We start from the raw sequence: 27,426 nt of genomic DNA, 5'->3' as shown, positions 1-27,426 counted from the left end.
TCTGAGGGGCCCCCGTGTTGAGGATCAGTGTGGCAGATGTGTTATTACCTACCCTTATCACCTGGGGGCAGCCTGTCAGGAAGTCCAGGATCCAGTTGCAGAGGGAGGTGTTCAGTCCCAGTGTCCTTAGCTTAGTGATGAGCTTGGAGGGCATTATGGTGTTGAATGCTGAGCTGTAGTCAATGAACAGCATTCTCACATAGGTGTTCATTTTCTGCATGTGGAAAAGGGCAGTGTGGAGTGCAATGGAGATTGTGTCATCTGTGGATCTGTTGGGGGGGTATGCGAATTGGAGAGGGTCCAGGGTTTCTGGGATGATGGTGTTGATGTGAGCCATGACCAGTCTTTCAAAGCATTTCGTGAGTGCTACAGGGCAGTAGTCATTTAGGCAGATTACTTTGGCATTCTTGGGCACAGGGATTATGGTGGTCTGCTTGAAATATGTTGGTATTACAGACTGGGTCAGGGAGAGGTTGAAAATGTCAGTGAAGTATCAGGATGGTATCATAGGAAAAGACACCTAATTCACAAGGATTCGCACAGAAGTGGGAATGTATCATACTTTGACTAAAATTATAACTTGTTGATTTAAATCGTTGTGCAACATCATCGGCCATCATTTTTCAGCTCGAAAATGTGGATTTCTACAGTGGGCATTTACATTTAAACTTTATACTATTGCTTTAATAGTTAATACTCCCCGGCGCTAGGATCCGGAGGATTGAGCTCTGCATCTCTCTCGCTCTCTCTCTCTGCTCCTCTCTCCCTCCTCTCCTCGCTTTTTCTCCCAAGCCTGTTTTAAAGTCTCTGCCAGACTTTGGCACACACGCTACTTCCTGGATGGAGGAATGGAACACTTCCAGTGCCGCTCCAACTATTCCCTCTCTGTTTTCGCCAGCAGAACCGCTGCAGCTCTCCGCTGCATGGACTACTGCCACTAGCGTCCTCTGCTCCTATCTATTCTATCCTTGATAAATGAACTGATTGAAGCTCGAAAGCTATTTCTCTACTAACTGACATGTTTTTTTTGGGGAGTATCAAGAAGCTGTTTGGAAGGAGGTTTTGAGAAGTAAATACTATTTTCTGCACGTTCCAAGACCCGCACTGAACAGTCACTAGCCTACATTTAGCAGCATTTGCGCTGCTTTTACGCAGCGGACATTGATTATTTGATCAGACGGATAACTCAACAGTTGCCCTTTTTGCTCTCGATGTTCATTTTGTCATGCGGAGGCTACTGCAATCGTGTTGCTGGTGGATCTTGTCTCTGATTTTGTCTGCCTTCGTGCTCTTTTGGGCTGACTGTCATCCTGGTAAGTTTTTCGAAGTCATATCTCTCCTCTTTTGCAAGCTTGGTGATTTTCATGACTTGAGAAGTCGTGGAGTAGGCTAGGAAACATTAGTGCAATATGACTAAACTCGGCTCATACACGAGTGGAATATTAATATAATGTAATGATGACATGATGTGCAGTAGCCTATCACATAATTTTGCGTCAATTTGTTCCTTGCGATCTTTTAAAATAATTCGGCTCTATGCTAGGCTACACATTCAATCAGACAACAGCCACGATACACGATACCATTTGGGATTATGGAAATATAGATTTCTCTCGCAAAAGTATTTGCTTTTCCATTGCAATTTTTTCGTGAATCTAATACATCTCTAGTAGGCTATACAGTCCATCCAAAGGTGGTGAAACTCCCTTCCACTTTATCCCCAGATTAACACGCGGCGGGGTATTCGGTAGGCTATACCAACAGGAAAGCTCATGATAATAATTAGTATAGCCTATAAACAATATAGTTTATTGTTGCAACAACGATCTGAAAAGAATTGCAGTCCTCATAAATTGCCTTGATAATTGACAGCGCGGAGCGCCAATGCAACCAAACCGTTATCTCCAAACCGTGCGGCTACAGTGCGGAAAGGCAAATCAACAGCATTGAAAACATGTAGATTTATCGTTGTATAGCCTATTATATCACATTCCAATTGCGTCTAACTACAAGGTTATGCCTAAACCCATAAAGCATATAAAACGGTCATCGTTAGCGCGCCGCAACAGCAGGTAATTGACACAAATAAATAGGCTACCCAAATGTGTCGTCCATTTGACGCCGGTACTGAATTAAACCATCCTTGAGTCGTGGCGCAATGTTCACAAACTCCGTTCTGACTTGGAAAAAGAAAATCAGAGAAAAATGACTGCCTGCATCAATGGAAATGTTGCTCACGGAGCTTCTTCATTTGGAATGGTAAATAGAAACATTCCTATAAATAATTGTCAATATTTGACTATGCTCAGACGAATACAGTTCCTTGTGATTTGGGACTAATATATAGGCTATAGGCTATATATCGCACGGGCGCTTAGAGGATTCCCACCGCTGTCCCTGTGGTTGTTTTAGTAGAATTTTAATTTGGGTGACCTTGAGCTGGAATTTCCTCAAGCTTTTAGAATTTGATCATCGTTACACCAGGTCCAAGAAATGTATTTGTTGCCCGCTTGACAGTCCCTTGATGTGAAGGCGCTGCGATGGACGCTCATGGAATCCGCAACACAAATCCAATAGTTGTGTTTTTTTTTTTCTAAATCAAACGATCAACTATTACATTTGAATGAGATGCTTTACACATTGCGTCTTGTGCCGGTATTTGGAAGCCAATACACACATTGTAATTCCCATATATCCTAGATATGCAATTGCATTCCTTTACACTCTGAAGAGATATTATGTAAGCGAATGCCTAGTATCCAGCTACAGGTGATGCATGAAGTGAATAAGCAAACCATAAACTTTTCATGCGAATTTACATGTAGAAATACACTGTGTGTGTCTCTCACTCTCTCTCCGCTCCCTCTCTCTTTCTCTCTCTGTGTTTGATTAATTTGTCATATTTTCTCTCATTCTAAAATTTGAAAATAATAATCTATTACTGTGCTGTGTGCTCTTTGCAAATCCAAAACCAAATATAATTCATCACCCCTGGTTTGTACAGTTTGTCTGCGATGAAACAAAACGTAGGTTACTTTACTGAAAAATCAACATTTCATACTTGATTTATCATTAGAGGAGTGATGAATGCTTGAGGAACAGTTCACAGAAGGGCAAATACAAGCCCCAACGACTGGGACTCTCTCTATCTCTCTCTGCTGGTGTGCAGTGTGCCAAACATCAAGGTATCAGCCTGCTGTATGCTGCACTAGGGGTTTGAGTGGGACCAGTTAGTAGTACATGGAGAGAAAAGCAGTGTGATCACTTCTATGATGTACTGTATCATGTGAAGCAGTTGCCGCAAGCAGTTGTATGACTAAAGTGATAGTTTTTAGTTATGACTGTGAAGTTATAGTAAGAGAGTGAAAGAGACACCAAATGACTAAAAGTTTGAGAATATCCGATTTTGTATTTGATCACCAATTTTTTCTGTTTTGTATAGCTACCCTCATTATTAAGTAGTTTATAGGACTGTAATATTATTATTTTTTATTTTTTACAAACTGTGATCTTTACCCCCTGCTCATTAAAAGTGCTTTAACTGTTTACAACAGTCTCCTTCAGTGTCAGGTCTTCCATCAATACAGCTGAACATTGTAGACAGACGGACAAAATGGCAACTTCATTATTCTTGTCATGTTTCTGTGAAAGAGGCTGCTGCACTCTTCAGTCTCCCGTAATAGTCCGTTTTCTTACTGCGTATTGGGGACGCCAAAAGCATATTTTTGGGATATAAAAGGTGCTGAATATCACTGCGGGGTGTCTCCTGCCACAGAACACCAGCTCCCACCTCCAGTCTGGATGTGAGGGTACTATGAGTCCAGTCACAGCCAGGCTGGTAATGAAAAACAGAACACATTGCCTTGTCATTCACCTCTCCACCATTCAGACCAGAGCGACTAGGAGGAAAGACGGGGAGAGAGGGAAAGAGATCTGTTTGGCCTTCGATCAGGCCCCATGTCTGTGAAATGAATGTATGTTGTTGACAGAACAAGCAAAACAGAACAGTCGTTCTAATCTTATGAGAAGCTCCTTAGCCAGCACATCTTTTCATTTTCCTCTCCTTTTTATTTATTTACCTTCCCTTCATTGTCATCTGAGGAGAGTGAAATTGTTTGAGCCTGATAGAATGAAATAATGTGTTTATTATCCTAGCTGAGCAGGCTGTGCCTTAAATTCAGAGTTACAGCGTACAATAGTACATTTTGACATTTAGGGAAGATTGGATATACTCTTGGCCTCAGTAGCAACATTATCATCATCATCATCATCTCTTCCAGCACTGGCTATTATCTGCCTCACGCACAAACCAGAGCAGCTCAAATGTCCGCCAGGTCACTTTATCAGTCTCTGGGCCTGTCATCGTCGCCAAGCTCCTAATAGATTGATTAAAAGATATGGAGGAAAGCAGACAGTTAACTGCGTGGGACGCTGTCATGTTGCAGTTGCTTAGTGATTTTGTACAGGGTTCTTGAGGAAAGTGTGGGTTGTGGAGAGAGATGCTGAATTATATGACAGCACACTGCAATGTGTTGTGTTTATTGGAGTTATCAGAATTAGCTTTCTGGTACTCATGCTGTTTATATACAACATTAGGGCAATTATCAATGCTAATATTACTACTAATTCATATTTTCACAATACTCATAATAATGATAATTTGAATAATACATAATTGAAAATCTGTGTTTAGAGTTATCATCAGCATTTCTGCTGAGTTAGGCATTCCCGTTGTTTAATCTGTCTCTCATCAGTTTTTCGCCTCATAAATTCCGAAGCCCAGTGAGCTGCTGGGAAACGCGGTCCATGCTGGGAAGATTCCGGGCTGCCTTCCCTTTTTCCTGCCATAGCTCTTGGGCTTAATGGACTGCTGAAAATAAAAGCTGCTTCATTCAACAGTGGGCTTCGGGTGTGGCCTTTTCTATTGTTCCAGCTCATTGTTTTAATCAAGTCTTCACTGGATTATTTTCAATGGGAAGGGGTGGGAGTTTCCCATCATTTCCTTCAAGGTTCTGGAATTATTCACCGGTCTGCCCTTTGCTGCTTTGAAACAATCTCTCTCTCTCTTTCTCTGCTTTTTCTGTTCTCCCTCTCTTTTTGTGAGCTCGTTCTGATTGCTTCCAGTGTGCTCCGGTTCAGTTAATGTGTTTCCTGCCCAGCCCTCCCTCTCTCTCTGTGAGAAGCACATCGCACGCTGTTAGATGCAGGGTGTCCATTATCCCACAACATGCATTGAAGTAGATACTTTTTCAATCGCACATCTTGCTTATGTTTAATTTGAAGTGCCTGGAATATACTGCCTGTAATGCTTTCATATAATTGTATTGTACTGTATCCCATGTATTCTAATACATGGATTAGTAACAACGGTCAAAATATTTTCCTCACAATGGGTGATGAAGGTGACAAAGGGCAATGCAAGATAATAGCAAGAGTTAATTGCGCACATGTCAAGTAATGATTTAGACCTTGCTGCACATACTTATCTTCAATTCAAGTACGCTTGCCCTGTTTCCCAGAGAGGCATATTAGAGGTTGAGAAAAGGCAAGTCGTAGCATTTCCAATGTCCTTTTGGATGTCGGGCTGCAGTAGAGGTGACAGCAACCAGCAGAGAGTTACCTCTCTCCTAGCAGTACTGTCACAGACACCCCCCCCAGGTTGAACAGGGATGGGGTGAAGACGGGAGACCAGAGGGTGTAACAGGAACTGTTTAGAGATCAGAGGATGTAGTACTGACAGGCCATACAGTCCTCCTCCCATTCCCCGAAACCCTGCCACTGCTCTTATCAGACCTGGGGTGCATGCAGGCCTCTAAATGTAATGGACAGCCCAGCTCACCATGTGATGCCTGCTGTGAGAGGGAGAGAGGGGGGAGGTGGTGAGACAGAGAGAGGGTTAAACTCTCACCCCCTCTGTGCCGGTAACGCTGCCTGCCAGGCTGCCTGTCCCTGGAGCCTGGGGAGTGGAGTGGTGCCAGGGAGGATGTCAGTTCTGTGGATTGGTCAGTGTTAAAACTCCCAGGACTGACAGGCTGTCGGGTGAGGAGGTGAAGTCTGGTTATCTATTTGTTTTTGTTAGATAGATGAAAAGTGGGGTTTCATCACAAACAAATGGAATGGAATAGCTTGATTGGAGCTTTGTTAGTTGTATGATGTTTGCCTAGTGATAGATTTTCAGTCTCTACAATTGCTTTGACAGAAACCCACACACGTTACAGCTCTTATGTTCTCTATCAAGCCATTTAGCTGTAAGTCCTCTATTGAGTGCAGACAATCCATTGCAACATATTTGATTTGTCTTCAAATATCTCATATTGATTTCTTAGCCTCTTTGAACAGTGAAATTCTCCTTTCACTCCGTTCCTCTTCACTTCATCTTCACTTTTTTTGTGATCCAGGGTAGTTCGACATTGAGCGTTTTAAAGGGGCAGTGCAGTCAAAAACATGATATTCCTTAAAAAAAGAAGATATTTCTACACTGTGAGGTCGAAATAACACTGAAAATTATGATAATACCCTTTTAGTGTAAGAGCTTTCTGAAATAAAACGGCTGGAATTTCAGACTGTTCAGGTGGATGGACCTTTTGGCCCACAGCATGACATCACAATCTGATCTGATTATTCTGACCAGTCATCTTTTTTTTATATATATCCTCCTATCCTCCTTGAAGGGGTAAGCGTGGTAGGCTCTACAGTCAAGACGATCCTATCTGCCAATCAGGGCTGTGTATGTAATAAAGCAATTGTACACGAGAGGCTGTGAGAAACTACTTTTTTTAGCTGTGCTGCGGTCATAGGTACAAGGCAGAGCCGAGTACCGTAAATCAGCACAGTCGTGCTAAAAAGGTAGTTTTGCACAACTTCAAGTGTACAATTGCTTTTCTACAATGGATTACCGAATAAATAAAAAACTTGATTTTGATAAATGTATTCATTGGCTACTATTTTATCCCTCAACAAAAATATAGGCCTAGTCCCCACACTATGGTTGCTAGCCAAGCCGGCCGTTCATTCTATCGGTTAGGTTGCCAGAGACGCGACCCAGTCGTGAAGTCTTTTTGTTCTATATCTATGGACGCGACCCAGTTGTTCACTCTAAATGTTCCGTTTGTTCTCAATAGGACAGTGGAGATCGAATTTCAATATTGAAGCACTGTTGCAAATGTCGAGAGACAGACAGCAACGTTGGTAGAAACCCCCGTTGTTGCAAACCAAATGTTAGGCTGGAAGCAAGAGGAAATAATGTCTAGATGCTTTTTACACTGGAGATCAAAGTAATGAATTGGCTGGCTGGGCTGATGGGACAGTGGATGCGCAAGGATTTTTTATATGGAACAGAAAACCCCCAAAAATTCGTCCTAGACTAGCCGTGCTTAACAGATTTTTTTAGTATGGCTTAGAATGTGTCTCAACCAATCACAATGCTTGTTTTGACAAATCCATTGTTGAAATATATTTACATTTGTATCAAAACGCCCACGCGGTCAGACTGAACATTGTAATGGAAAAAGGAGGCTACGGGAAATTAATTATTAATATATATGTATATTTTGAGTTATTTTCATGAAATAAACACAGTGATTTATTAGACATACAGTGATTATTTAAAAATGTAGTTAGAAAGACTGCAACCTTTTTCTCATAGTTTTCTAAATTATTTGTATGAATAATGATTTGCGATTATAAGCCACAGTGTAAAGTCCAGAATTTTTCTTGGTGTCGAGACATTTTATCACTCGTATTCACTCGTACAGCACCTCTTTATCACCTCTGAGGTGGGCAAATATCACATTTCTAATTATAATGGGTTTCACATGTGAGTAGTAGTAGACTTATACAACCTTATAATATAACACTGTTTTACTCCTCTGTTTACTATCTCACTTCTGAGTTTTCAGGCTCAGCCTTGTTCTCCCTCTCTCTGTCTCTACCTTACTCTGCAATCACAATTAGCATGTTTCTGTAGCCATGGAGGAGACATAAAATAACAAATTAAGGAGCTCAAGCCAGTGCCGATGAAGTTAAATGCATTTTTTCCTGTGAGGTTGTCAAGTGATCCTCTGTTACCGCTGCTCTAGCAACCAGGGAATGCTAAGTATAGACTCAGCAAGGACACACACACAACGGTCTGTGTGGTTATGTGTGTGGGTTGAGTGCTCAATGATGTGTGGTATTAGCAATTGGATACATTAATGCAATAAACAATTAATAATTAAGATTCAGCATTAGCCTCAATGTCAGCATCAAGATGCAAACTGCTGAGGATACTTAAGGATATCATTTTGAATGATGACCTTCTGTCTGGGATGCTAATGACTAAATACATACCTTTCGTTTCATTACCGTACAGTGTGACTCATGGCACATTTGAACTGGACCATTAGACTTATTTTTAGTTGTATGATGTGAAAAAGTCTGAAATTGTTTATACGAAGCTCAGTCAGTTTCCCAATGTGCTTACTTCGGATTATCACTGTCATTAATTCACAGTGTTTGTTCGGCCAATCAATCAGACCCTTGGTATGAGAGTGATAAACTTCATCCATCACCGTTCCCACTTTCGCCGGACCCCTCGCCTCCTAGCCTGCATGTCTTCCTGCCTCTCTTTAAATAAATTCTTATTTTCACCCCCTTCATCGATTCTGGACCTTTTTACTCCCTTGCACTGGCAGTTCCAAAACAAAGTCAAGGCTCTCACTCCAATCGTCCAATCACTCATGATTTGTACCTCCATCAAATATTTACAACGCAAACACAAATCTGCTGCGATGCCATTTTCTGCACTGAGTGAGGCTAGACTCTTTTGGGAAAGCTTTAGCAACTTAACTTTAGCCTTTCTCCATTAACAACTATGTGTTGGAGGGGCAAGGCTGTAATGAAGTTAAAACAGACAACACTTTTGCCAGAACAGAATACAGTAGAATAGAATAGAGGCTAGTGGTGAACTGAAATAATAATGTTCTTTTTTATAATGCTTCACTCCTACTGCTATTTGTCAGTGGACCGAACCAGGATAATTGTTTCCTTTCATTGCCCCACTTGTTTCTCATAGGTGTTGCATTTTAGAGAGGTTGATAAACTGTGTAATGTCTGCCTACTCCTAGAGAATAATAGTCACAGGGATGTGGCATGCCCTTTCCAGTGTCCAAATGCATTAGTGTTGCACTAGGGTGACTGAGAGGTCTTGGCAGGTTACAGCCTTGATATCCACTCCCATTTCCCTGGCAAAGTAAAAAAAAAAGAAAAAGATATAGAAAATAAAAAAGAGAGAAAATCACCACATGCCATGAAGTGTTGTGTCACAGAGTCAGCGGCAGGCCTGAGAGTAGAGAGCAGTATGAGCCCTCCTCATTAAATTCTCACAGTGGCATTGGTTTTTCCACTTTAATGCTTGGGAGATGTTGGCTTCCTCCCCTGAGAGATGGGGACAAGGGCTATGGAGTTGGCTGCACTGCCCAATTTGTCTTACTTCTGGGGAGGCTGTTTAAACTTCAATGCCTTCTTCCGCTGCCCATCTCTCTCTTTCGCTCTCTCGTGCTCTCCCTCTCTCTCGCGCTCTCTCTCTCTCTGTATCTCTCGCTCTGACCATTTTTGTTTGTGTACTAAAGTAATGCATGCAGATCACTGCCAGTCACCCAATGCTGAATCTGCAGTGAAAAAGTGTGATGGTCAATGTCACACCACAGTCATTTGTCACAGCTATAGTGAAAGTCAGATAGATTGATCCTTCACAAATCACAGTAGCACAAACAGCCCCAACTAGCCATTATGAATACTGAATGTACAGAACGTCTCACATCAACAGAAACACTGCTGGATGGGTCTCTGGGGTGCATTGTGAAACATCACCACATCTCTCCCTGTCAATCAAAGAATGAGAGGACCGTTTCACAGAGACCACTTCAGCTTTTAAAGCATGGAGGGTATTATTTCTGGCCACACTTGAATGTCTAAAACTATATAGAAAGTATGTAAAAATTACATTACATGACCAAAGGTATGTGGACACCTGCTCATGGAACATCTCATTCCAAAATCATGGGCATTAATATGGAGTTGGTCCACCCTTTGCTGCTATAACAGCCTCCACTCTTCTGGGAAGGCTTTCCACTAGATGTTGGAACATTGCTGTGGAGACTTGCTTCCATTCAGCCACAAAAGCATTAGTGAGGTCGGGCACGGATGTTGGGTGATTAGGCCTTGCTCGCAGTCGGCGTTCCAATGCATCCCAAAGTTGTTCGATGGGGTTGAGGTCAGGTCTCTCTGCAGGCCAATCAAGTTCTTCTACACCCATCTCGACAAACCATTTCTGTATGGACCTCACTTTGTGCAGAGGGGCATGAAACAGTAAAGGGCCTTCCCCAAACTGTTGTCGCAAAGTTGGAAGCACAGAATCGTCTAGAATGTCATTGTATGCTGAAGCGTTAAAATGTTCCTTCACTGGAACTAAGGGGCGTAGCCCGAACCATTGAAAACAGCCCAGACTATTATTCCTCCTCCACCAAACATTACAATGGGCACTATGCATTCGGACAGGTAGCGTTCTCCTGGCATCCGCCAATCCCAGATTCGTCTGTCGGACTGACAGATGGTGAAGCGTGAGTCATTACTCCAGAGAACGCGTTTACACTGCTCCAGAGTCCAATGGCGGCGAGCTTTACACCACTCCAGCCGACGCTTGGCATTGCGCATGATGATCTTAGGCTTGTGTGCGGCTGCTTGGCCATGGAAACCCATTTCATGAAGCTCCCGACAAACAGTTATTGTGCTAACGCCGCTTCCAGAGGCAGTTTGAAACTCTAGTGAGTGTTGCAACCGAGGACATATGATTTTTACGCACTACGCGTTTCAGCACTCGGTGGTCCCATTCTGTGAGCCAGTGTGGCCTACCATTTTGCGGCTGAGACGTTTTTGTCCAAGACATTTTTACTTCACAATAACAGCACTTAGAGTTGACCGGGGCAGCTCTAGCAGGGCAGAAATTAGACGAACTGACTTGTTGGAAATGTGGCATCCTATGAAGGTGCCACGTTGGCCTTACTGAAGAGCTCAGTGACTTTCAATCTACTGCCAATGTTTGTCTATGGAGATTGCATGACTGTGTGCTCAATTTTATACTCTTTATCAGCAATGGGTGTGACTGAAAGAGCCAACTCCACTAATTTGAAGGCGTGTCCACATACTGTTGTATATATCGTGTATAATGGACCTATACGTTTTCAAATAACTGCCCTTTTTCTGGCCCGCAAATATCTTTTGACCAACAAATCATTCCCCAAAGAATCTGTGCAGCCCACTGCTGATTTTTGAAATCCTGATGTGTCCCTTGAGCCAAAATGTTTGCCCACCCCTGCTTTAAAGTATGCATCTCCTAAAGAGATTAATGCGCCTCATGTCTTTCATTAATAATCTCATAAAATTCATTAGCTGGAATTCCCCTCAGAGGTGGGATTTGAGAGTGTTCTGCTTGTTAAAGTCCTTTCTTAAAGATCACGCCTGGGAATGAGAGAAAAAGAGCTTCAGAGCAAATGCAGAAGAGGAGAGATGAAGGAAGAGAGAGAAAGAGGCTACTTTTTTCTTAGAGCAGCACGTGGAGAGGCAGTGTTTAATGGGAGCCATATTGATTCCTGTGACTTGCCACCTTTGGGTAATAAATGTTAGTTTTTTTAATAGAAACTTCCCATTCCATTCCTATAATTATCAGGCCGTTTGAATACGGTGGTCTTTTCCTCTGACACAGCAGTAGGTTTGGGCGGTATCCAGATTTTCATACCTTCATACCATTCCTGAACTATATACCATACATACCATATACCGTATTACCGGCAGTGCACACAAAGTGCGCTATTTCTTTCCAAACGTTAAAATATTTTTGTTTCGTTTTTTTGTTTAAAAAAATGATACACAAAAATGATTTAGGCAGCAGTGATCTTGATCCAGAAGGGGATTGATTGTCCAAGAAGCTTGCTCTTGCAAGCTAGTCACTTAGCTAGCAAGTTAGCTAACCAAATGCATTGCTGGAGACCTGAGCTGAAAATAATTGATTTGGCACAACTTAGTTCACTTATAAGCAGTGTTGTATAACGTCGATATTTCAAAATCCCCCGGTATACGGAATATACGGTATACCGCCCAAGCCTGCGCGGCAGCGTTTCTGTGTGGTCATTCACCTCCACCATCAGCACCTGGCGTAATCTGCCAGTATCATCAGCATTCCTGTGCTTTCACAGTTGACTTTCATATCAGAGAGAAATAGAGAGATCTTTGCATTTGTTGCTGTGCAATTATGTGATAAATTACATTTCATATGGTAGAGGTAAGAGGTATCAGTACTTCCCCCCCATCTTGAGGTAGATTTTATTTTTTATTTCTTCTTAACTTGACAATGAAGAGATTGCTTCTCTGAGTGGCCTGATGACAGTTCACTCCAGATGGATGGACATGGAGATGAAGATGGGTGTTCTGAGCTGCTGATGCTACTGCTTCTGTCATCTTGTCTCTTGAACCCCTGTGTTCTGGACTCACTGGGTGGTGGATGCTGTATTTTGGGGTGTCACTCTTCTTACTGGTCTCTTCCAAGTCTCTTGTTTTCTGATATTACTGAATTACTTGTTTCTTGTGTCCCATATTATTGCATGTTATGACCTCTCAGAACATCTCAAGGACATAACATTTCCTCTCAAAATGTAATGTAATGTGTTTACTCTAATCATATATTTGCTCAAAGTCACCTGTATGGCTCATGTGCTCGGTAGTAATATTTATCTATCGCTTCATCTATGTCCTCCATCATGGTCACAGAGAGACTCTCTGTCCTCTCTGATTTCCTGATCAGGGTGCTGGAAGTGTTTGGCTCCTCAGTCCAGATGTTCAACAGATGGGCCTCACTAATATTACCCTGGGGGTTTGCAGGTTTCCTCTCGTGCTCTCCTTCCTTCTCTCCCTCTCGATCACCCAGCTCTCCTTCTCTTTCGCTCTCTCTCTCTCTCTTTCTTCCCTTCTCTCTCTTCCGTTCTCTCTTTCACTCTCGTTTGCTCGGTCTCTCCATTTTCTTTCTTTCCCCTGTGTCTCACTCACTCGCTCCTTTCTTTCTTTTCTTTCTCTCCCTCACACTCTCTTTCTTTCTTCTTTATTTCTCCCGCTCGCCCTACACACTCTCCTTCTCTTCCTTTGTTCTTGAAAAGGGATGGAGTCAGAATGGAGTGAGTAGTGAGAGGAGAGATTTCCAGGCAGGATTGGGCCAGGCTCAGTACCATTCCTCATCGGTAGACAAGCGCCTGTGTTCCACCTGAAATCCCTCTGGATTTACGCTGGGACCGCAGCCATCTTTCTTCCGTTAATCACCTCGGGGCTGGGCGCTCTCTCACCCGTCCTGGGGCCGATGGATGACCCGCGGGGGAAATCTAATGGAACCCAGCCAAGCCTGACGCTCCAGAACACTTTCTAGGTGGCACACGGAGACGTACTCTGCAGAGACACAGAAATGTTAGTGATCTCAATGGAGTTTGCAGAATTAAATCTGCTTTGATATGCAAAGGTTGTGTTCGTTGTCCTTCAGCGAACTTCGTTTTTTTGCATCCAAAAACTTGCTTAATGTACTTAGTCCAACATATCCCCTTTTTATTTGTTGTATATGTTTTTGTTTATTTGCACAGTAGGGATGTTACCAGAGCTGGACCCTGAATCTCTAGATACTGAGGAGATCACCTTTTCAATAGATCCTATAAAAAGGCACAAGAAATGCCTTTTAACAGTATTCAGCTCAGGATTCTGATATAATCTCAAAGGAGAGTGAATGTCTATGTCGACTGTTATCAGGTAAGTGCTTGGAAGTGATTTTATGTCAAAAGTATAATGAAGGACACTGTTTAGAATAGGTTTTGAGCAAAGCTTCCATTGACATGATGGGTTGTATCTACTTTTCACCACAAGGTTCAGTGGAGTCATGACTGCAGAAGCAATTTTATAGAAGGACAATGACTAACATACTGTTTTATTAAAAATAATAATGCTATACCTCATTAGTGGAGTTAGATAAACTCCTGATACATTTCTCCAAACTCTCTCTATATGCATCCCTATCTCCCTCTTTCTCTGCTCCATTTTCCGGCTCTTTCTCTTCTTTCTGGTCCTTCCCCTCTCTCTTGCTGTCTATTTTTCCTCTTCTCCTCTTTCCCCTGTGCCTTTGTTTGAGGGCCTTTGGTGCTCGTACTGGTGCTGTACTGGATGGTTGCCGTTTTGCAAGCTCCTATGTAACTCCAACTAAATGAGGAAGCGGCGGCGTTACAGAGGAAGCGGCGGTGTTACAGAGGCAAGGGAGGGGGATCCTGGTGAGATTAAGGCGAAGGGAAAACCAGCCACCTCTTCCCTCCATTCTACTGGCTAATGTACAGTCACTTGATTATAAGATGGATGACTAATGATCGTGGATTTGCTACCAACGAGACTCTCGAACTGCAATATTCTTTGCTTTTCAGAAACATGGCTTTCGGACAAGATACTCCCCATGGGTATCCAACTCGATGGATTCTCCATTCACCGGGCAGACAGGACAGTGGAGTCGGGGAAATTGAAGGGGGGAGGGGTTTTCCTCTTTATCAACTCCAACTGGTGTGCTAATTCCAGTGTGGTGGAAGTGTCGACCCACTGTTCACCCTTTTTGGAATACCTGATGGTCAAATGCCGACCCTTCTACCACCCAAGGGAGTTTTCAGATTTTATCGTGACTGCTGTGTACATTCCACCTCAGGACAAGAAAAATAACAAGCTGATGCTTCACGAACTGTACAAGGCTATAAACAAGCTGGAAAACCTACACCCAGAGGATGCCTTTCTGGTTTAATTCTGCGTCACTAAGACACGTGATGCCCAACTTCCATCAACACGTCGCCCAATGCCACTAGGGGCGATACAATTCTAGACTACTGCTATTCTACCCACAAGCAAGTATACAAGACCCTCCCCCATCCGCAAATCAGATCATGACTCCGTACTCTTGCTTCCTGTTTACAAGCTGAAGCTGAAACAGGAAGTACCCACGATTCGCGCCGTTGAGAAATGGTCACCAGAATCAGAGGTTATGCTACAGGACTGCTTTGCTAGCGCTGATTGGAATATGTTTAGAGACTCCGCCGGTAACATTGACGAGCTATCCACCTCCAACACCTGCTTCATTAGAAAATGCATCGGTGATGTTGCACCCACGGTGAGGGTTTGCTGCTTCCCCAATCAAAAACACTGGATTAACAGCGAGGTTGGCGCTCAACTAAAGAACAGTGCTACCACACACAGAGCTATCGTAGACAACCCTGATGCTATGGCTAAAGACAGGAATAAATACAAGAAGGCCCATAGTCAACAAACGAGCAAAAGGACAATGAAGAAATAAGGTGGAATCATATAACACAGGCTCCGACGCCCACCGCATGAGGCAGGGGCTACAGTCCATTACGGGTTACAAAGGAAGACCCAACCGTGATCTGATCAACGATGCCTCTCTACAAGATGAAATCAATGCATTTTATGCATGCTTTGACAACAACAACATCGAGCCGGGTGTGAGGGCTGTCACCGACCCAGAGGATTGGGTGATCACGCTCTCCGAGGCCGACGTGAGATGGGTCTTTAATCAGGTCAACACTCGCAAGGCCCGGGCCCCGACAGTATTCCAGTGCGCGTTCTCATAGCATGCACAGAACAACTGGCAGGTATATTCAAAGTAATTTTCAACCTCTCCTTTTCCCAGTCTGTAATCCCTTCATTTTAAAATGACCACAATCCTCCCTGTTTCTAAGAACTCTAAGGCTTCATTCCACAATGAATACCGCCCTGGAGCACTTCTGTAATCATGAAGTGCTTTGAAAGGCTTGTTATGGCACACATTAACTCCGCTACCCTAGACCCACTCCAATTTACATACTGCCCAACAGATCCATAGACGACGCAATCTCAGTCGCCTTTAATACTGCCCTCACCCTCCTAGATAAGAGGACTACTTACGTGAGAATGCTGTTCATTGACTACAGCTCAGCGTCCAACACCATTGTCCCCTCCAAGCTCGTCACCAAGCTTAGGACTCTGGGTCTGAACACCTCCCTCTGCAACTGAATCCTGGACTTCCTGACGGGCCGACCCCATGTGGTGAGGGTAGGCAGAATCACTCCCGCCACGCTGACCCTTAACACAGGGGCCCCACAGGGGTGTGTGCTTTGTTCCCTCCGGTACTCCCTGTTCACCCACAACTGTGTGTCCACGCACAACTCCAATACCATTATCAAGTTTGCTGACGACACGACAGTGGTAGGTCTGGTCACCGGTGATGATGAGTCAGCCTACAGGGAGGAGGTGACCTGACAGTGTGGTGCTGGAGCAACAACCTCTTCCTCATCGTCAGTTAGACCAAGGAACTGATCATGGGCGAGCAGGTCCCTATCCACATCAACAGGGCAGCAGTGGAGCAGGTAGACAGCTTCAAGTTCCTCAGTGTCCAAATCACTAAAGACTTAAAATGGTCCAAACACACGCACAGTCGTGAAGAAGGGGCGGCAGTGCCTCTTCCCCCTCAGGAGGTTTAAAAAGTTTGGCATGGTGTCTCAAATTCTCAAAAGGTTCTACAGCTGTACCATTGAGACCATATTGACTGGGTGCATCACTGATTGGTATGACAATAGCACTGCCCTCGATCGCATGGCGCTACAGAGGGTTGTGCGGACAGCCCGGTACATCACTGGGGCTGAGCTCCCTGCCATCCAGGACCTCTATATCAGGCAGTGTTAAAAGAATGCCCGGAAAAGAGTCCAACCAAAGATTCCAACCACCCAAGCCGTAGTCTATTTTCTCTGCTTTCGCACGGCAAGAGGCACAGGCGCATCAAGTCTGAAACCAACAGGCTTTTGAACAGCTTTTATCCCCAAGCAATACGACTCATAAATAGCTAACAAAATTGCTACACGGACTGAGTTAACCTTGTATCTTACTGACCTTTTATTTCAATCTTTACACTGTCTCTATGCACACTCACAGGGCCCTACACACTCACACACACTGTCACTCCAACACACACACAAACACTCTCTCCATCAATTGCTCACTCACACATAATATGCAGACATTTCTACTGACTCTACACACCCACACACCCACTCACATGCAAGCTGCTGCTACTCTGTTTATCTTATATCATGTCACCTAGTTCCCTTTACCCCTGTACATGACTGCCTCCGTCACTCCAGTATCCCTGCACATGTAAATATGGTATTGGAACTGACTTTTTACATTTTTCCTGTATATAGTATGCTTGCTTTATTGTGTATTTCATATTTCCAATTTATTTCTAGTAATACATTATTATTGATTATTGTTTTGTTGGATTTTGAGTTTGAGTTTGCAAGAAAGGCATTTCACTGTACCTGTGCATGTGGCATTAAAACTTGAAACTTGAAAAGGCTCTTAGGCGGTGTCACTCAGAGGATCTCCAAAGTGACAGAATGTTGACAGGCATTGGGCGAATGTTGTAAAAGGAACATCTAATTGCCATTAAGCAGGGCCCGGACCCCAGCCTCAACATGACTGCAGGGCCTATTACCTAAAATTAACGATACAGATCCCTCGCTTTCTGTCTCACTCTGGTCACGAACACAAAGTCCTTGCCTCAAACACTCTTCACACTTTGTCCAACTAACTTCAGATATTAATAGATATGTGAATCAAAGCCTTCATCAGGGTATATGAGTCACTCGTATAATCTGTGTGTTTATTTTACTTTGAGGCTGGGTTTTTGAGTTGTACTGTAGCTTGTACCAGATTGCTTAAGAAAGTATGTTTGTGTTTTCCATTCTATTCAGAAGCCAGCTCTCTGTTTTAGGTGTAGGTGTATAAAGATGTAGCGTTACAGTAGGCGTTTTTCAAACACACACACACACACACATACACACGCACAGTACATACACATACATAAAGAGGTGTTTTGTGTTGCAGGCAGTGTTGTTGTTCCACACAGCAGATGGCTGGTAACTGAATATGATCCTGTTTCCATTGCAGGTTCTGCTGGCAGTCAAATGATAATGTAAAACTCCCCTCTGGACCAGTGTTTCTCAAAACTCTCCTCATGGAGCCCCAGCCGTTCATGTATTTAACTATTCCAGAGCTAGCACACCTGATTCAACTTGACAACTAATCATCAAGCCCTTGACTACTTGAATCAGGTGAGCTAGCTCAGGGCTACAACAAAACTGTGAAATGTCTGGGAGTCCCCGAGGACAGGTTTGAGAGCCACTGCTCTGGACATCACTGGTATGAGGCTTTATTACTGAGGAATACAACATGAACACAAAGCTCCTTACGGAGAATAGAAATGTAGAAGTTTTAATTTCAGTTGAATTTTACAGCCAGCAGCATACCACCCTGCATCCCACTGCTGGCTTGCTTTTGAAGCTAAGCAAGGTTGGTCCCTTGATGGGAGACCAGATGCTGCTGGAAGTGGTGTTGGGAGGGCCAGTAGGAGGCACTCTTTCCTCAGGTCCCCCCAAAAATATCCCAATGACCCAGGGCAGTAACACTGCGTAGGGTGCTGTCTTTTGGATGGGATGTTAAACGAGTGTCCTGACTTTCTGTGGTCACTAAAGAAATCCCATGGCACTTATCGTAAGAGTAGGGGTGTTAACCCTGGTGTCCTGGCTAAATTCATAAGCTGTCCCTCATACCATCACGGTCACCTAACCATCCCCAGCTTAAAATTGGCTCATTCATCCCCTGCCTCTCCCCTGTAACTATTCCCCATGTTGTTGGTGTAAATGAGAATGTGTTCTCAGTCAACTTACCTGGTAAAATAAAGGTAAAATAAAAAAGACTGTAGAGATAACTTGTAGAACCATACAGTATGAACTCAATTGTATAACTCTGTGCTGATAAAAGAAAGGGGACAATTGAGTAGGACTTTGTTAGATGTCTTTGTTTAAACAAACAGATGAATCATAATCTCTAGAGATTCAATATAACAAGTCTGAGGCCCACTTCACTCTCTAATAATAGTGATGGGAGAAGCACATCTCAGTAAACCCCCCAAAATGTTATGGATTGCGCAACAAAAGTCTGAACTTTGAACTTTTTGTGTTGTTGAAATAATTCCAATAGCTGTCTCTTGTGTCTTGCTAGATCGCATCCCAGAAAACATCATCCTGGAAAGACATAGTTATGGACTTTTTTACAGCAATGTTTATGGATTGTATCATTTAGTTATCCTGTTTCATACAGAGACAGAGAGAAACATTACCCTAAGCTGTCATTAAGATCAGCCCCTGTTGCTGTGGATACAGATTTTCTTCTGCTATGTGGTGATATTTTATGAGCAGCACCTTTTAACTCGTGGTGTCTTTGTTTAAAGAAGCAGAAGCGATAATTGTCTGAATGCTAATTATGACATAAATTCTAAGTGATCCCACAGCCCTTATTTTTTTCATTTGACATCACAGAGAGGATATACTTCTCTCTGGTCCTGTCTATTCCACTTAACATTAGAAACTGGATAGAGCATAGGATACATAACACAAAACAACATATTGTCATTACATACATCCAAATCAAATAACATTATATTGTTCGCATACACATATTTAGCCGGTGTTATTGCAGGTGTAGTGAAATGCTTGTCTTCCTAGCTCCAACAGTGCAGTAATATCTAACAATTCACAACAATACTGTCATGTCTACTCCTGCTCCCCCTCACCGGCACTCGACGTCGCCAGTTTACTCATTATTATGCACACCTGCCACCATCGCTATGCACACCTGCGTCTCATGAGACTCACCTGGACTCCATCACCTTCCTGATTACCTCCCCTATATCTGTCACTCTCTTTGGTTCTTTCCCCAGGCATTATTGACTCTGTTTCTGTGTTTCATGTCAGTACGTGACTTGTGTTTCTTGTTTTGGTCTATGTTCCATTATTTATTAAATTCACTCCCTGCACGTGCTTCCCAATTCTTACCGTACACGTCACAAATACACGCAAATCTAAAAGTGAAATAATGGACTTAAAAAATATATAAATATCATTATGAGCAATGTCGGGAGTCCAGAGTATAAATATATATGGGATGTATGGACATTATGGACAATATGTGGATAGAATATTTAGTATATCTGTACAATTGTAGGATAGAATAGTGTATATATATATATATATATATATATATATATATATATATATAGCAATAGTTGAATAGGATGGTATTGACTAGAATACAGTATATACATACAGTACTGTATGAAATGAGTAAAACAGTATGTAAACATTATTAAAGTGACCAGTGATTCCATGTCTATATAAATAGGACTGCAGCCTCTAAGGGGCAGGGTGGAGTAACCGGGTGGTAGCCGGCTAGTGACAGTGACTAAGTTCAGGGCAGGGTACTGGGTGGAGGCCGGATTGTGATGGCTATTTAACAGTCTGATGGCCTTGAAATAGAAGCTGTTTTTCAGTCTCTCTATCCCAGCTTTGATGCACCTGTACTGACCTCGCCTACTAGATGATAGCGGGGTGAACAGGCCGTGGCTCGGGTGGTTGATGTCCTTGATTATATTTTTGGCTTTCCTGTGACATCGGGTGCTGTAGGTGTTCTGGAGGGCAGGCAGTGTGCCCAGTTTGTGAGGGTCTTAGGGGCTAAGCCGAATTTCTTCAGCCTCCTGAGGTTGAAGAGGCGCTGTTGCACCTTCATCACCACACTGCCTGTGTGGGTGGACCGTTTCAGATTGTCAGTGATTTGTACGCTGAGGAACTAATCCTAACCCTCTCCACTGCGGTCCCGTCGATGTGGATGGGAGTGTGCTTCCTCTGCTGTCTCCTGAAGTCCACGATCAGCATGCATATACATACACTACCAGTCAAAAGTTTTAGAACACCTACTCATTCAAGGGTTTTTCTTTATTTCTACTATTTTCTACAATGTAGAATAATAGTGAAGACATCAAAACTATGAAATAACACATACGGAATCATGTAGTAATCAAAAAAGTGTTAAACAAATCAAATATATTTTATATATGAGATTCTTCAAATAGCCACCCTTTGCCTTGATGACAGCTTTGCACACTCTTGGAATTCTCTCAACCAGCTTCACCTGGAATGCTTTTCCAACAGGAGTTCCCACATATTTTGAGAACTTGTTGGCTGCTTTTCCTTCACTCTGTGGTTCCGACTCATCCCAAACCATCTCAATTTGGTTAAGGTCGGGGGATTGTGGAGGCCAGGTCATCTGATGCAGCACTCCATCACTCTCCTTCTTGGCAAAATAGCCCTTACACAGCCTGGAGTTGTGTTGGGTCATTGTCCTGTTTAAAAACAAATGATTGTCCCACAAAGCCCAAACCAGATGGGATGGCGTATCACCGCAGAATGCTGTGGTAGCCATGCTGGTTAAGTGTGCCTTGAATTCTAAATAAATCACAGACAGTGTCACCAGCAAAACACCCCCACACCATAACACCTCCTCCTCCATGCTTTACGGTGGGAAATACACATGTGGAGATTATCCGCTCACCCACATCGCGTCTCACAAAGACACAGTTGTTGGAACAAAAAATCTCCAATTTGGACTCCAGACCAAAGAACAAATTTCCACCGGTCTAATGTCCATTGCTCGTGTTTCTTGGCCCAATCCAGTCTCTTCTTATTGGTGTCCTTAGTAGTGGTTTCTTTGCAGCAATTCAACCATGAAGGCCTGATTCACACAGTCTCCTCTGAGCAGTTGATGTTCAGATGTGTCTGTTACTTGAATTCTGTGAAGCATTTATTTGGGCTGCAATTTCTGAGGCTGGTAACTCTAATGAATTCATCCTCTGCAGCAGAGGGTCTTCCTTTCCTGTGGCGGTCTTCATGTAAGCCAGGTTCATCATAGCGCTTGATGGTTTTTGCGACTGCACTTGAAGAAACGTTCAAAGTTCTTGACATTTTCCAGATTGACTGACTTTCATCTCTTAAAGTAATGATGGACTGTCGTTTCTCTTTTCTTATTTGAGCTGTTTTTGCCATAATATGGACTTGGTCTTTTACCAAATAGGGCTATCTTCTGTATACCACCCCTACCTTGTCACCATACAACCGATTGGCTCAAACGCATTAAGAAGGAAAGAAATTCCACAAATTAACTTTGAAGAAGGTGCAACTGTTAATTGAAATGCATTCCAGGTGACTACCTCATGAAGCTGGTTGAGAAATGCCAAGTGTGCAAAGCTGTCATCAAGGCAAAGGGTGGCTATTTGAAGAATCTCAAATATAACATATATTTTGATTTATTTAACACTTTTTTGGTTACTACATGATTCCGTATGTGTTATTTCATAGTTTTGATGTCTTCAATATTATTCTACAATGTAGAAAATAGTTATAATAAAGAAAAACCCTTGACCAGTAGTGTATGTAATTGACAACAGGTCTTGGTCTTTTTTATAGTTTTCTTTCCTTTCACTCTCATGTCTGTGTGTGGAAGTTCTCTGCAAGGTTTAAAGAGAGAGTTCCTCTTAGTTGTGTGTGTGCCACCTACGTGGGCTGGATTTTGGATTAGGGCACAGATCCTGCCCCATGGTGTGCGGTTGGTATCAGTAATCTGCGGGAATGTTTCATGCTCCCAGATTCTGGACACAGATAGACCTGCTGCATTTGTCCCTTTGCTGGCGTGATATGCTTTTCATTTCTCTGCCTAATCTCTCCAGCTCCCTGACTATAAACTGAACGGCCCGAGACACAGTTATCAATCCAAACAGACAAATGTAATCTTTAAGCTGCTTGTGCACTCTGTCTATAAAACTGCGGCCATTTCGGGTTTATCGTCTTAATCTTTGTTTTTCATTATCTTTTTTTTCTTCAAATACTCAGTGGAATGACCATTCACAAAGGAGACTCATTTAGGATAGAACACTCTCTCCCAGGCTACATTCTTGAAGTAGAGCAGATAGGGTTCTGACAACATATGCTGGAACCCAACATGGTGGAAATTTACAGTAGTTTGATTTGGGAGGTTTAGGAGATTTGTGTGTGTGGTGTCTGTGATAAAACAAGTTTAAAAAAAATATATACAGTATATACAGACTTGGGTGGATATACCCTTATCAGGGAGCATGAATTGTGCATCCATGTGACCAGATCAAAAGTGGGATACCCTCTGCCTAGCTTGGCATCCTCCAGTCTCAGTTGAAATCATCCCTCTCGGCCTTTGGAATTCACTGAGAGTGTCTTATCAATTTGACCCAACCCTGGCCTGGCAACAGTGTGTTCCAAGAGACTAGCAGAACGGAATCCTTTGGAGGTTCTTTGAAGAAGCTCTTGTTGTATGATATGTGATTGAAGCCGATCAGATACACCATTGCCTAGCAACAGAATGTAGCCTGCAGATGCAGGCTTTCCTTTGGGTGGGGCATCGGCTATAACTAAAATGTGGAAAGTAGCCAGACTCCTTCCTAATTAACCAAAACACACATACTGTAGTTTCAGTTTCAGCTCAAAACACCAGGTTTTCTAGTCTGGTTTTATTGGCTTTGTATTACTCATGAAAACAAAAGCATTATGGCCAAGCTAATGTGTGAACATAGTGGCAGTGGTAGAGGAATTTGAATGTAGGTCCAGTTATTAGAAAACGGCACAATGCCTAGTCTGTGAGAGCTTGTAGCTCAAGATAGACAGATGTTATTCTTGCACTTCTACCGCTGAGCTGGAGTACAATGCAGAGCTGCCGTTTTATTGCTTAGTTTCTCAGCGATAAGAATGTGATTTAATGGAGTGTACTCTGTGGGGGAAATTGAGGATCTTTAGGCTCCACGTGTCAGCTTGGGCCCATTCCCTTTCAGCTGATAAAAGGAGTGACTTGTTTAAACAAAGGATGACATTCTCTCTTAAGTGGCAAGTTTAACAGAAGAACAAAGGGGGTAACTATAATGGATGTGAATTGGATTAAATGGGCTGGGCGGAGCACATTAGTAGCCTACTAGGTCACCCCGTTATCACTGTAAGTCTGTCTCCCTCTAATCTCTTTAATTAGACATCATCAACAGCACAGCCCCTTACTGCAGTACTCAGCCCCTCACTGCACCACTCACCACAGGAACAGGACAGAAGGGACGAGGGGGCGGAGGAGAAAAAGGGGGAGAGGAGGAGACGGGTGGGGAGAGTAAAGGCATCCGCATGCTTCCCATCCGAAACAGTTTGTGCAAATATTATGACTATTGTGAAGTTTTAGTTCGATTTAGTCTTCGGCAAGGTTTTTTTTGGGCTGTTAGTGCGGTGACTGGTCAACAGTAGGGATTCTTCAATGAAGTGTTTGTTGTCATTCAACAAGAGACGACTTGTTTTCATGCATATTTTTTCACTTGAGAAATACTGCACTAAACATCTAACTAAGATGTAAACTTGTGTGACTAAGACCTCCTCGTCAAAAAGAATTACAGATTTATTGAGTTATCTTATATTAAACCAAACTATTTTGAGGAAGTGTATACTGGCTACAGTGTCTCCAGAGGGACAAACAGTACTATTACCACTTTTTTAAAGGAGTTTGCGAGGCACAGATGTTTACGTAGCCTAGCAGAGTTCTACTAGGAGCAAACCGAACCTAGTATGCAGATGCCTTAAGAGTCCACACACACCGCACCGTATTCCGTTCGTTAATCTGGCATTCATCTACCGTTCGTTCGCTGACTGTGCAGTGTGTTTTTGACTGACAATTTTGGCAGTTTCTACATGTTGAATCGCTTTGCCCATCGGTAGAGACATTTCTACTCTGAGCCAATTAAAGTGGGGAGCTAAAAAAGCGACAACAAAATGGAAAAATTAGGCTACTTTTCCCAGTGACATTCACCCCCTTGCAGCTTGCTAACTGAGCAATTCACACTTCATACGAAATAAATGGGATGGTAACTAATGTAGACAACACTAAATTCCTTCTCCAAGCTAGCTATATGGCCACAGTAGCTAAAGTTTGTACAATATAATGAATTCACAATGCCAATGGATTTGTTTTCATGAAGCAGGTGCCGTTAACTGCTGAGAGTCAGTGGAGTGTCTTTAGGTTCCATGCTATCCGGAATCCTTGGGACGTCCTTACCCCTTTGAAGTTGACAATGTAAATGACTACGGTAAGGGCTTAAGGTTAGAGTAGGGGTTAGGGTTAGGGTTTAGGGCAGGAATGTCCCAAGTGTCCCGGATAGCACTGGCCGTATCTTTAGCTAGCCTAATATGTTGTGCAACAGTAGCTAGTGAATGACATGCTAACAGTTTAGCTAACGTTAGCTAGCTAGCTATAAATGTGCCTAGTTGTGCTGGTACTGGCAGTATGAGCTTATCGATAGTGAATACAATTATTTCATCGTCTTTCTAGCTAGTTATCTAGATGTGGCCACGTGACTAGTATCAACAAGGGCTTTCTACTAGTGATGTGCAGTTTGCAAACAATTAGTTATTTTTGAACTAGTGACTCATTCATTTTAGTTGTTCGTTTGACCTGCTGGCCCCAATGACCCGGGACTCCCGAGTGGCGCAGTGCATCTCAGTGCCAGCGGCGTCACTACAGACACCATGGTTCGAATCCAGGCTGTATCACAACTGGCCGTGATTAGGAGTCTCATAGAGCGGTGCACAATTGGCCCAGTGTCGTCTGGGTTTGGCCGGTGTAGGCCGTCATTGTAAATAAGAATTTGTTCTTAACTGAGTTGCCTTGTTAAATAAAATAAAAATAAATTTGTCCTATAGCAGGATTAATACATGCTCCTCCCCACATGAAAAATAACTACAGTATTCACTGTAGGGTTTTTGCAGACTACTGTACTATTCATTGTAGTGTTTTTGCAGACTACTGTACTATTCACTGTAGTGTTTTTGCAGACTACTGTACTATTCACTGTAGTGTTTTTGCAGACTTTAGTGTTTTTGCAGACTACTGTACTATTTATTCACTGTAGTGTTTTTGCAGACTTTACTGTACAATTGACTACAGTGTTTTTGCAGACTACTGTACTATTCACTGTAGTGTTTTGCAAACTTTACTGTACTATTCACTGTAGTGTTTTTGCAGACTTTACTCTAGTGTTTTTGCAGACTACTGTACTATTCACTGTAGTGTTTTTGCAGACTTTAGTGTTTTTGCAGACTACTGTACTATTTATTCACTGTAGTGTTTTTGCAGACTTTACTGTACAATTGACTACAGTGTTTTTGCAGACTACTGTACTATTCACTGTAGTGTTTTGCAAACTTTACTGTACTATTCACTGTAGTGTTTTTGCAGACTTTACTCTAGTGTTTTTGCAGACTACTGTACTATTCACTGTAGTGTTTTTGCAGACTTTACTGTACTGTAGTGTTTTTGCAGACTACTGTACTATTTATTCACTGTAGTGTTTTTGCAGACTTTACTGTACAATTCACTACAGTGTTTTTGCAGACTACTGTACTATTCACTGTAGTGTTTTTGAAGACTTTACTGTAGTGTATTTGTGGACTTTACTGTAGTGTTTTTGTGGACTTTACTGTAGTGTTTTTGTGGACTTTACTGTAGTGTTTTTGTGGACTTTACTGTAGTGTTTTTGTGGACTTTACTTTACTATTCACAGTAGTGTATTTGTGGACTTTACTGTACTATTCACTGTAGTGTTTTTGTGGACATGACTGTTGTATACTGTAATATTTAAGTATTGTATTAATCTATAATAAACTGTAGTAGAATATGTCACAGGCAGCATAAAGAAGAAAAAGACATGATTAGAACTGATAATTGATCACATCGTCCAATAATGAATGCAATGAATTGATTATTGAATGTTATGATGGACACAGCTTTGTAGAACCAAAACATACACAGCCTCTGGTCAACATACTCGAATTCGAGAACGAATCGTTTGGGGACCTGCATTTAGCAAACAATATTGTACTTACCACCCTCACGTCAGTCAAGCAATGCATTCCGTCAACAGTCGTTCACAATCTAGTCCGGTTGCGGCCACAACTAAACCATGTTTCAAATGTATCAAAAAAGAATCATATTTGTATGCCTAACAATCAACAAATGTATATAGTTTAAAGCACACATTTACAAGTCTCAGTCACAAAGGACAGCTCCAATAATCCCCTATGGTGACATGTGAACGAGAGGCTTGTAGAATCGTGACTCTTTTGAGTTTTCAGTTCATCCTTCGCCGGTAGGGGGTCCTGCAAGATCTGAGCATTACTGACTCAAATGAACGAAATGAGTCGAAAGATTTGTGTCAGTAAAAAGAGCCGAACTTCCCATCTCTACTTTCTAGAACAATATCGTTGCTAGGTAGCAACACACATACAGGGACATACCAATCAAAGCTTAAGAAAACAAAGTTACTACCACCTTCTCGTTTGGAGTATTTCAACAAGGCTGCCGACTGATGATCTACTCTGTGTGAAAACCAAA

At 42.5% G+C, this 27,426-nt stretch overlaps 1 protein-coding gene across 1 annotated transcript in view; it reads left to right on the top strand.

Annotated features, from left to right (window-relative positions):
- Positions 1 to 811: 811 nt before the first annotated feature.
- LOC106583020 (receptor-type tyrosine-protein phosphatase gamma) overlaps positions 812 to 27,426 on the top strand; it is a 287,378-nt gene continuing 260,763 nt past the window's right edge. The window contains exon 1 of the mRNA XM_014166758.3: positions 812 to 1,313. Coding sequence (XP_014022233.1) covers positions 1,226 to 1,313 — 88 coding nt within the window. The 5' untranslated portion in view covers positions 812 to 1,225. The remainder of the gene's footprint in view (positions 1,314 to 27,426) is intronic.

This window comes from Salmo salar, chromosome 22 (genome assembly GCF_965601325.2).
Source record: "Salmo salar chromosome 22, fSalSal1, whole genome shotgun sequence".
Taxonomy (NCBI): Eukaryota; Metazoa; Chordata; class Actinopteri; order Salmoniformes; family Salmonidae; genus Salmo; species Salmo salar.
The sequence above is the reverse complement of the archived record's forward strand: the minus strand, read 5'-3'. Positions and strand labels throughout refer to the sequence as shown.